Source organism: Teleopsis dalmanni, chromosome 2 (assembly GCF_002237135.1).
Source record: "Teleopsis dalmanni isolate 2A chromosome 2, ASM223713v2, whole genome shotgun sequence".
NCBI classification, from domain to species: Eukaryota; Metazoa; Arthropoda; class Insecta; order Diptera; family Diopsidae; genus Teleopsis; species Teleopsis dalmanni.
Genome location: NC_051847.1, coordinates 4,100,409 through 4,111,888, shown reverse-complemented (window position 1 = coordinate 4,111,888; position 11,480 = coordinate 4,100,409). Strand labels below are relative to the sequence as shown.

Genomic DNA, 11,480 nt, shown 5'->3' with positions numbered 1-11,480 from the left:
AACAGATCATCGAATCACAACGCAATTAACTGCGTATGCATATTGGCTTCAAACCCAACATAAATGTTGAAGTGAATTAAGGCCCACTTTTGAGTCAGGTGATGTGTGGCGTGGTATTGTGCCTTCTATCCGACGAAATGTAAGGCGATCTTCTTTGGACAGGTCAGCTCTGAATTAAGTTGTGTCATTATGTGTACACTTCTGGCTTTGGTTTGGCGAAGCTTACAATGAAGAACTGTGGTGAAGAGTATTATATTTAAACTCTCATTTAAGCCAAAATGATAAATTTGAAAAATGGCAATGGATTCAATGTGTATGGTAAAGTTGAAAATCAAGACTTATTCTGTTGGATTAGAAAATGTCAGAACAGTTAATAGGCAATGACCAGCAATAACAAATGTATTTGGTTATTGGGCTGCATTACAAAAATTAGAACAGAAACTTCAGATTACAGAAATGCACATGCTCTGCTGGTTATGTCATGAGAAGATCAAAGGACCATACGGTGACGGAAGTTGCAAGGTTTTAATGCTGTTCTGCAAATAGCGATGTTTTTGCTTTAGTATAGTCCTTTTTATTAATTGCAATTGCAAGATTTAAATATAGCCAAAATTATATCGAATAAAAATAAAATTAATGTTAAAAAAGTGATACCTTTTTCATTGGCAGACATTAAGTTAAGTGTATTATGAGGACTTACACACACCCTAAACACTTCCTAAAGTTTGGTAACAAGTTCAAATAGGTTAAGGTAGATTTTATTGGTATTATCAATTTAATATTGGCAATCACTGTGTAACTAATATACACTAATTTGTAGTGTGCATTTACTGTGCACATAATTTTGATCTTAATTGCTAATAAATTATACTGGTATGCCTTATCATTTACTCTCACAAAAAAATTATTGAAATAAAACTCTTTAAAAAACATTTTTTTTTTGTTATTTTGATATTGTTTAAAGCAATATTAAAGTAAGTTGACAGAACTCACTCAGTTCTCGTACAATTGTTTATGATAACGGTCGATATCTGAACAGTAGTTCGATTCGAAAATCGAAAAGGTAAACGAAATGTTCTAAGTGAGATTGGGTTAACTTCCTGCCTTGTCAAGACATCAAAATTATGCTTTTGCAAAAATTCAAGCTCTTTTCTTATAAAATCGATGACGAATATATGAAAAATATGTGTTGATGAAAAGTCTTAAAGAATCTCAAAATATTTAATGAGCGAGTATGTTCGTTTAATTTTTAAAAGAAACTATATATGGATAAGTGAGTGCACAATTATTGATAATGAAAGTAAAAGCTTCGTATCTATAATTTATATAGTGAAAACAACAATTTTTTAATTACACTGATACCATTAGGCAATAATGGAATATCAAAACTCTAATATAAATAAATCTTAAAAAAGTACAAGTAAATTTGTGATAAAATATGTATAAAATTATATAAAAGTTTAACGATTATATGATCAGTAATTGTGAGTAAAGACATAAATTTGTATAACTAATGCATAATTAATAAAATATTTAACGGTGTTCAAATTAGAATTCGATCAATCTATAAATAAAAAGGAATGATAAATTTAAATTTATTCTATTTAGTTTATAACATTTTTGTATCAGTTTTTTAACAGAATAGGAAAGCTTCTCAGAAATATATCTACAAACTCACTCCGTATATTGATTAATATATTTTTATACACAGACATATCTATGCCTGTGCATAATTACATGATTTATTCATTATCAAATTAATATTTTAAGAACATTTATCTATATTACTTTCAATCAAAAATTATGTTATCTTTCCATTAATGTATTATTATAGCATTACTTAAATATATGTTAAGTAATTGACAGATAACCGTTAATAAATAAATACAAATATATTTCAGCTTCAAAAATGTAAGTTAGTTACACACATATATATATACATACGTATTATATATGTAAAATAATTAGTATTTATGCAAGTGAGTGTGTAAATGTCCCGAAAAGATTTTACCAACTTAAACTAATTGTTCACCTGCTTATCCGAAATTTTTATGGGCATAAAAGCTGAACTAATACAATCTCTGCAATTATCAAATGTATTTATATTTATGACAATTTTTCAATAACAAAGCATTAAGGTAAATACGTAAACAAACAACGGTAGTTATCTGTTTGAGCTCTGATAAACCAATTTCTTTTATAATTGCTTCTATTTCCCATTATAGGGTGCTTGAACACTTGATTAGGCATATGCGTACGTATACAGATATATGTATGTGGAAATATATACAAATATATATTTATATCCCAATATATATTGGGAAACGAATAAGTTTTTACAACGAGTAAATTTAGTAAATTTAACAATTAGTAAAAATATATTTAACTAAAATAAATAACTAATAACTGATGCAGTTTTACATATATTAAATTAAATTCGATATTATGCGATAAATGTGTTCATTTTTGCAATAAATTTTAATGAGCTTCCGAGGCGTAGAGTCTATAAAAATTATATGAGTAGCACAGTACTGTAAAGCTTAGTGCTGTTAATGTTACTACTGTTAACTTTACTACTGCTAATACTGAAGCCCGTATTAGACTGTGTTCATAATCTTATAGTTAGACCGAGGAAATATTAAAGCATAATTATTGTATTTTAGATTATTTTTATGTTATTATACTATATTAGTTTAATAATTGTTATCTCAAAAAAAGTTTACAGAGGCTTAAAAAAAAATTTTGTTAACCTGTACAAAAAAATGTTATAAGATTTAATTTTATATTGTATCTTAAAAAATATATACTTCTTTAGATTCTTTTTGTATTTGAAATTAAATATGTATATATATGTATATATATAATTTTTGATTTTTGCAATAAAATGAATTGTGTGAAATTACCAATTTTTCCAGTGTAAAAGAGATAAGGAAACATTTTATCATTTGATAGCGCCGTCAGTGGCGATAAGTTGTAAATTTTGAAATTAATGCTCATTGAACGCTCAATTGTTATTTACGAATGTGATTGTTATAAAAATAATTACTTTAATTCCGATATTTATGTGCGCATTTAGCTTATTTAAGGACTTGAATTTAAATAATTTAATTGACACATTCGATCGTAAATAATTGCAAACGTTTAAAAAATATGTATGTAAACAGTGACTTTAAAATTGAATTGCTTTAGGTCATTCATTACTTGCTTTACAATATGTAAACAAATTAAAATATTTATTAACTACCGCATACGAAAGTTCAAAGCAAAAAACGTCCGGTTCGCTTAAGTCCGGTTTGCTTATTAAGACAGGCTGAGTGCATTTATTTTGGAAATACATAATACATATATTATATTGTAATAATAATTTTTATAAAGGCGCTAATAAATCCGTGATATCTCTTTCGCTGTACGTATCGATTTCGAATGTAAGAACGGGAAATGCGAGAAAAACATAACATTTTGATAAAGCCTACAAAACCTCCTTTTAGTATTGCATATGTCATCTTGCTTTCCTGCTTGCTGATTCATTATGGAGCAGCTCAAAGTTCGACTAGTCCCGACGAGCAACTAAATGGTAAGTATATTGATTTATATGAATTTAGACTCACAATTATATAAAATTCACATTTCTACAATTCTACATTTGATATTATTTTCATGAAGTAACGAAACAGTCAATGAATTGGCATGTTCACTTAATCTTTTGAACTATATCTTGTACTCAGTATTTATACTTCAACGCTAAGAAAAATATACATAATCAGATATGAATGTTATAATTTATAATTAGACCATGACAAGTTAATGTTTGATCTCAAAATATTATTTTGAAATAGAAATATATATACTCTATGTATTTCTATTTTTTAGTGGCTACTATTTCCGTATAATTATATATCCGATATATCATTCATTCATCATACATTTTGAAACAGCTTTATATAAAAAATATATTTAACTGAACTTTTAATAAACGCCTTATAACCACTACATACAATTTGATATTTTAATACTATTTTGATACTATTTTGATTAATACTATATTGATACCAAATACGTTTCGAATGAATTCATATACAATACAAATACTAGAATCGGAGAAAGTTTGCTTCTAATTTTCTTAATTCTCATTTAGTCATCTTTAACTTCACATCCTTACACTGGTACGACTAGTAGACAATGAATGTTCATTAGATGGTAAAAATTCGGTTTAAGTATAACCGAATAGAGGGTTATCCTTTTTGTGGTCTTTATTTGACAGTGCTGTTTCAGTAACATATGTCAAAAACAACTATCATCCAATACCTCATATATTTAATGCAATGTATCCTATCTTACTGTATGAATCGTTCAAAAACCGCTGAAAATAAAAAAATTGTAGTAACTTACAACAGAGGTATACTTCGCAGGCATGTCTCTTGATGGACGCATGTGGGACAGTAAAAATCTTGTAGTAGTTGTAGAAAGACTACTATTTTCATATTTTTTTCGCAAATGATGTAGGTGTGACATAAACCTTCAATTTTGTTAGAAGTAGGAACTGTTTATACTTTCATGTGTAAGTTACAATATTAAGTTCGCTGAAATGGACCTGTAAGTTTTTTGTTTTCCATTTCATAGAGATGAGATCTATTGAGAATCTCAAAAGTAACAAAGAAGAAAAAATACGATTTATACTTGTTAATTCAACCCTTAATTTATTTTTAAAATTCTCATTTTATGCGCTTTGATGCTTTATTTCACAAATGAAGTTTATTGCTATTTAGACGAATTAGCTTCTTTGTAGCGCTTTGATGATATAATTGTTGAGAAAACCAAGCACTCCGTTCTTGCTTTAAATTAGAATTTTCCATATATGTTAAATACTATATGAAATTATGATTTGAGAAAATTAACGTGTTTCGAGCAAAGTGAGTGCGAAGCCCTTACTTCCAATGGTATAGCAGCGTATAAAGATGCGTTATCTGCGAATACAGGAATGCACTTTATTACTTCTTCACAGCGTGTTTCTGTCTTAAAACCAATTATCTACAACACCAATTATCTGCTCGTGTCCACCGATTCTCAGGATATATATATGGTACCTCTGCATGGCTTTCATTAAACCGAATGACTCCTGACCCCTGATCGTGAATCTTGAATTAGGGGATATTGTTATGTTTTTGGAGAGCTTTAATTTGTCTAAGTTAACTAGGAGACTTTCTTCAGAGATGACAAAATATCCCTGAAGCCCTGATTCAGGGGATATTGTTTGTTTATTGGTAGCTGTAATTTGTAAATGTAAACTTGGAGAGTGTCTTTAGAGATAACATAACAGATCCTATATGTTTAGAAATAGTTTCAAAATAATGATATATTTATACGAATTCCTTGTGTCAATAAAAATGTTCAGCACTACTACAGAAGTACAAATAAAGATTCTTGAAAAAAATGAAATATCTTATTAATGTTATTGATGTATTTCTTTTAAATTTAGATGACATACAAATTATTTGGACACCAACCGAAAACTCCATTAATTTTACAGTTGCAGATCCAGATAATTACGAAATTCAGTCGGTTTCATGCAGAAGTCAAAAAAATTTAGACGGTGAGAATGAACATATTTGGTATGTTAGTAACTATTTTATTAAAAGGATAATTATAATACTTTTTTTTCTAACGTATTTAGCGAAAATCTTAGTCCCTGCTTAACATACTTTGCAACATTATATGTGAAGAATTTATCTGATTCTAGCCAACCATATATTGAAAAAGTAGTACAAGCTCAAACAAATTATGCTGGTGAGTTATTAATTAAAATTTTTTTTTAAATTTAAAATTATAATTAAAATTAATTAAGTTTATGTTTATTTAATATTTTATATAATAAAATAAAAATTCTATATAACTAATTGATTTCAATTAATTAATCAACATTTGAGTTAATTAAAATATGCAATTCGTTATAATATTATATGTTGGAATTAATATATGGTAAATAATACACAAGTTGAAGATAATTTTATATAAAACATAATACATAAAAGTGCAATCAGATACTGACTAGAAAAACTTTTAGTTTTAATAATTTTATGACAAATGTTAGTTAGTTAAACCTTACTCCATTGTTAACCTCCTGAGCACTTTTATGACAGTCTTGTCCGCAATTCCTTTATGACTTTCATTATTTTAACTTCTACTTCTTGTCAATGTTTTTAGAGCCAATAGTCGTTCTCGAACCTGTAAAAACTGGAACTGAAGAGCTTAATCTAACGTGGCAGGTTGTTCACATGACATGTGTATCAAATTTTCAAATTGATGTTAAATCTGTTGAAAAGGATTACAAATGGACTGTAGTTGTGAATGATAAAACGTTTTTACATGTTGATGAACTGGAGCCATGTGAACAGTATAATATACAACTTAAAACTTATGATGTTAATAAAATATTAGTGTCGAACCAAAGCTCAACGAGCTGGACGGATTATGCTGGTATAGTTCAATAACAAGAAGTTAAATTTTATTATTCTTTTGTAAGATGAGAATATTTTGTAGAACCGGGTGAAGTCAATGTAACTTTATCTCCACATGGAAAAGACATGAAAGCAACATGGGATCTACCGTCTTATAAAACTTGCATTACCTCCTATACATTCAAATGGTCAAAATTAGATTGTGAAGCAATTGATGGTGGCCTATCTTTAAAAGAATTAGAAAATATGTTTTTTGATAGTCTTGAAGGATCTGGTGACAGTTCTGTGACTGAAATGCCAACTACAACGGTAACTACAACAGGTGTGTTGATAATATATTGTACTTGTTTTTCAATTTTTTTCAATGATTTTTTGTTGAAATATTTTAAGATGAACACTGTGAATGGTCGTCCACTTTAAATGATGAAAATGCAAAAGAGTTTATTATAAAAAATTTGGAAGGTTGTGAAAATTATGAATTTGCAATTTACATCAACTCGAATTCAACACCGAAATCTGAAAAAGAAATATTTACTTCGCCACAACAAGGTAAGCATTATCTCTTATATTTAACATAAGATCATTATAAAATAAGCTTTGATGCATAAAAGCTTATGGATGACTTAATACTATAGATCACTGCTACAGTATCACGCTCTATTAGCAACAACACACTGGATATTTGTGCAAATCACTATTATCGACATTGTTAAGTTGTCAAATTAATTCTTTAATGTTTTTTTTTTTTGTATTTCTAGTACCAGGCGTCGTTACATTTCAATTACCTGTAATAACCTCCACTAACATCTCGATTTATTGGAATCCACCAACAGAGAACTTAAAATGTGTTCAATTTTATAACATATCTGCAACAGGGCCACTTCAAAGACCTGAAGAGGATGTACGAACATATGAAAGTGTAACGACCGATACAAGTATGCATTTTGACAATCTTGATCCATGTGGCCACTATAATTATTCGGTAACTGCAATTGCATTGGATGGCACCTCTGGGATAACAGCCAATTCGTCATTCGATACACTTGAAGAGAGTATATTTATTTAAAAAAAGTAATATAATTTCTTTAATTTTTTTTTATTTTGTTGTAGAACCCAGTGCTGTTCGTGTAAATGACTTTATATCGGCGCCATACTCTTTGGAAATTTCGTGGCAACAACCACTTTTTGCAGACCTGTGTTTAAATGGTTATCGCCTCTCTCTTTGGAAGCTTAAGAGTACACTTTCCGAAATAGATTTAGTAACTAATGACACTTTTGTGCGATTTGAAAAACTTAATTCCTGCCAAGCATACACCATACAAATAATACCAACAACAAAAACGATGGATGGTGAGTTGACCCAAATTGAAGCTGAAACATCCGCAATTGTTGCTCAGTCTATAGTATTTGAAAAACTTGCCGTGTATCCAAATGGTATTGAACTTAATGCACGTGATCAAGATACAAACAACAATTGTGACAATCTATTCGCACATTTTCGGTGTGATCTCGCTGATAGTACATTGGTTGATGTACCATATAAGGTAAATATAAATTTTGCTCATTTTATATCTTCAAAAGATATGTATATGTATGTGAACCTAATTTTTAATTAGCAAATTTATTTTGGAAAAATTTTATTGTGTTTAGACATCTGAGCAGTACATAGAAAAGGTTGGAGGTATTACTTTCACAGCTTTTCTATCACCCCTTTCTCCGAACACTAAATATAAATGTAACTGCAAAATTTTCAACGTTGCCGGTTGGTCTGCTGTGAAGGATATAGTGGATACTTTAGGACCATATTGTGAGTAATATTAAATTCTTCTCAAAATTTGCAAGGAAATAATGTACAAGTTCTAATATTAATTGAAATACATTGAATTACTAGATCCCGACACTCCACTAAATGTAGGGCTAAAAACTAAAACTAATTCGTCAATTCATTTTAGTTGGGAGACGCCAAAGTTTTCCAATGGAAACATAAAACTATATATTACTCATTTTCAACGTGTGGAGGCTGCATATTTTGTGCCATCTGAATGTAGTACTATTTTAATGGAATCTATTAAAACAGAAACCTCAAGTTTGGAATTGACATTTCCTAATTTGACACCATATACGCGATATAGTATTCAAATTGCAGCACAAAATGAGTATGGAATTGGTGAATACACAAGGCCATTTATGGGTATTACAGAACCTTGGGGTATATAAAAAATAATATAAATTTTTCATAAACCTTCTTATGTTATGTTTTTGTATAAAGTTTCAGAAAAAGTACAGAATTTGAATATGGAAACGGAAGGCCCATATGCATCACAAGAGGAGTATCGTGCTAACGTACTCATTACTTGGATGTTACCATGCAAATCAAATGGTGAGATTAGTTACTTCTTAGTAAAATTTGTTGGAGTGCGTGAAAATTATGGGACCGAAAGTTTTACACGCCATATAAAACCTGAATACAATAGACATGGTAAAATGGTTCACAATGAAACAGATTTAAAGCCCCAATATCAGTACAAAGTTTCTGTTGAAGTCCAAACAAAGGATGTTGACAGATTAAGCGATGAAGAATGGGGATATTTTGATGCTCCAGCTGGAAGTAAGTTGAGCATGGATCGGTTGTTTTGTATAATAAAATAACAATGTAAAATGTTTCAGTTCCAAAGAAACTCAGTTCTGACGAAGTAAGTCTAACGCAAGTGAGTGCATATGAAGCAGATAATCCAACAATTTCCGCAAAGGTCCGTTTTCCCAAAGATATATTAGAATCAGAATCTGGATCCGTGTTGTATGTAGCACTATTAATATCAGAAAAGGTATTAAATATAGCACATAAATGTTTATTTAATTTAGTAAATTGTAAAAAGTAAGCTCAGTATTTTGTTTATTGCATTAGAGTTGTAATCCGGAGCCGCAATTAGTGTACGCTGCAATGGATTCCAGAAATATTTGGCCTAACAGCTTAAATTGGGTAGAGGTTTACGAAGAGAGCAATGCGTGCATATCGCAGTATCAAACTACACCACTACGATGGGATCCATTAGATCAAAAAACGAATGAATTCAAAAGTAGTATTAGTGGAAGCCGGGAATTGGATGATGATGACTTTATAACATATACAATTGGATCCGATAAGTGTAAAGGATCCATGGAACGCTATTGCAATGGACCCCTTAGAGCTGGTATAGTAGAAAATAGAAATTGTATTTTGTGAATTAATTCATTTATATATATTTAACACTTTACTTACAGATACTGAGTACTATTTAGTTATTCGACTTTTCACGAAGTCCGGTTATAGTGATGCAGTCATGCTTGAATTTAAAACAGATTCATTAATACAATTAACTATAATTTTGTCGAGTGTTATTTCTTGTTTGCTTTTTGCTTTTATTGCGGGGTTAATATATCTTTGGGTAACAAAAAGGATTGCTTGGTATTATGATGTTTTTAAAATTTTTCTGTTTGGAATTTAATTTAATATTTTTAAAGGCACAGAGAATCATGTCATGGGTTAGAAGATTTGTTTGGTGACATTGTGACTAAAAACTTTGCCATTTACTACCGTGATGTTGCAAAACCGGAAAAACTGTTACGAGAATTCAAGGAATTAACAATGGTCGCAATGGATTTAAGTTATTCCGCTTCTGAACTCGGTTGCAACAAAAATCGATATGCAGATATATTTCCTTGTAGGAATATAAATTAATTGTGAGAGTTTTAAGCTTTTATAATAAATTCATTAAATTTTTTTATAGATGATAAAAATCGTGTAATTTTGGACATTGATGCAGAAGGTTCCGATTACATTAATGCATCTTTTATAGATGTAATAAACACTTTTGATTTTATTAGAATCATTCCAAAATATTAAAAAATTTTTTAATAGGGTTATAGACGAAAAAAGGAATACATTGCTACACAAGGTCCGAAGTTGGAGAGTACTTTAGATTTTTGGCGTATGGTTTTGCAACATAACGTTCGTGTCATTGTTATGGTAACACAATTTCGGGAAGCAGATGTGGTAAGTTGATATAAAATAAAAATAAAAATAAAAAATAAATTAATGTAATTATCTTTAATTTTATAATAATTACAAAGGTTAAATGTCACGAATACTTTCCTTATAAATCAAAAGGTATTAATGTTTCTATAAAGAAGAAAGAGACATTTGAGTTGTACGATCGAACAGAGATATACGTTTCACACTATCAGTATGACTTGAAACAAAAAGTAGTTCATTTTTATTTTAAAAAATGGCCAGACCATGGCGTTCCATCAGATCCCAATCAGTTGATCACATTTGCTAAAAAAGTTAAGAGTGAAAAAGTACCTAGCTACTCACCAATTGTTGTACATTGCAGCGCCGGAGTTGGGAGAACAGGAACTTTTATTGGTCTTGATATCATCATGCAGAGAATTAAAAGTGAATCGAAAATAAATGTTTATGAAACCGTTAAAAAATTGCGTTTCCAGCGTATGAAAATGGTGCAAACCCAAGCGCAATATAATTTTCTTTATATTTGCGCTTACGAGTTGGTGAAACATAAAGCAGCTAGACATAACTTACAATACCAAAATAAAGTTAATGGAAAAAAAGTGAGCTTTGAAGATGACAATATTATAAATGAACGTGACAAGGCATCTAACAGTCAAAGTAATCATGATATCGGTTTAGTGTCAGAAAAATTACCAACCAGTAGTAATAGACCAATGAAAAGTTACAACACAGAAACTTCTACATATAATAGCCCTTCTCTTAAGTTAAAGAATAATGGTTTCCAACCCAATTATCAAAGATATAAAGAATATGATCAAGATATATCAAGCGATATTCTTAAAGAAAATACTTCAGAGAGTGTAATGTAATGATGACGATGATGTATTATATCCTCTAAAAGATATATGCATGGGTACATATAAAATATTGTATTTAAAAATAAATAATACGTACGCAATTAAAACCAAAGATTCAAAATATTAAAAAATAAATTATAAAATTGTGATAATATATTT

General features: G+C 29.5%; 1 protein-coding gene across 4 annotated transcripts; it reads left to right on the top strand.

Moving 5' to 3' along the window:
- Positions 1–1,010: 1,010 nt before the first annotated feature.
- Positions 1,011–11,428, top strand: LOC119680859 (phosphatidylinositol phosphatase PTPRQ). 4 transcript variants are annotated; one of them, XM_038093861.1, is made up of 19 exons: positions 1,011–1,063; positions 3,376–3,574; positions 5,477–5,609; positions 5,672–5,784; positions 6,202–6,474; positions 6,538–6,777; positions 6,846–7,004; positions 7,214–7,507; positions 7,566–7,999; positions 8,106–8,262; positions 8,347–8,664; positions 8,725–9,063; positions 9,123–9,280; positions 9,361–9,646; positions 9,717–9,900; positions 9,957–10,156; positions 10,223–10,293; positions 10,354–10,488; positions 10,566–11,428. In XM_038093861.1, exons 2-19 carry the CDS (start codon positions 3,439–3,441, stop codon positions 11,331–11,333), a joined length of 4,398 nt encoding a protein of 1,465 aa, XP_037949789.1. In that variant the 5' UTR covers positions 1,011–1,063; positions 3,376–3,438; the 3' UTR covers positions 11,334–11,428. The 4 variants fall into 4 exon arrangements, with proteins under 4 accessions (XP_037949789.1, XP_037949787.1, XP_037949790.1 ...); XM_038093859.1 differs by having other exon boundaries at positions 1,013–1,063; positions 2,916–3,574; XM_038093862.1 differs by having other exon boundaries at positions 1,019–1,063; positions 3,431–3,574.
- The last annotated feature ends 52 nt before the right edge of the window (positions 11,429–11,480 follow it).

Excerpts from the sequence above, each read along its gene's own strand:
- LOC119680859 (XM_038093861.1), top strand. The coding sequence starts at position 3,439 with ATGCGAGAAAAACATAACATTTTGATAAAGCCTACAAAACCTCCTTTT. Across the intron at positions 8,665-8,724 it reads GGGTATTACAGAACCTTGGG|TTTCAGAAAAAGTACAGAAT; the intron begins GTATATAAAAAA and ends TTTTGTATAAAG. Across the intron at positions 9,281-9,360 it reads CACTATTAATATCAGAAAAG|AGTTGTAATCCGGAGCCGCA; the intron begins GTATTAAATATA and ends TTATTGCATTAG.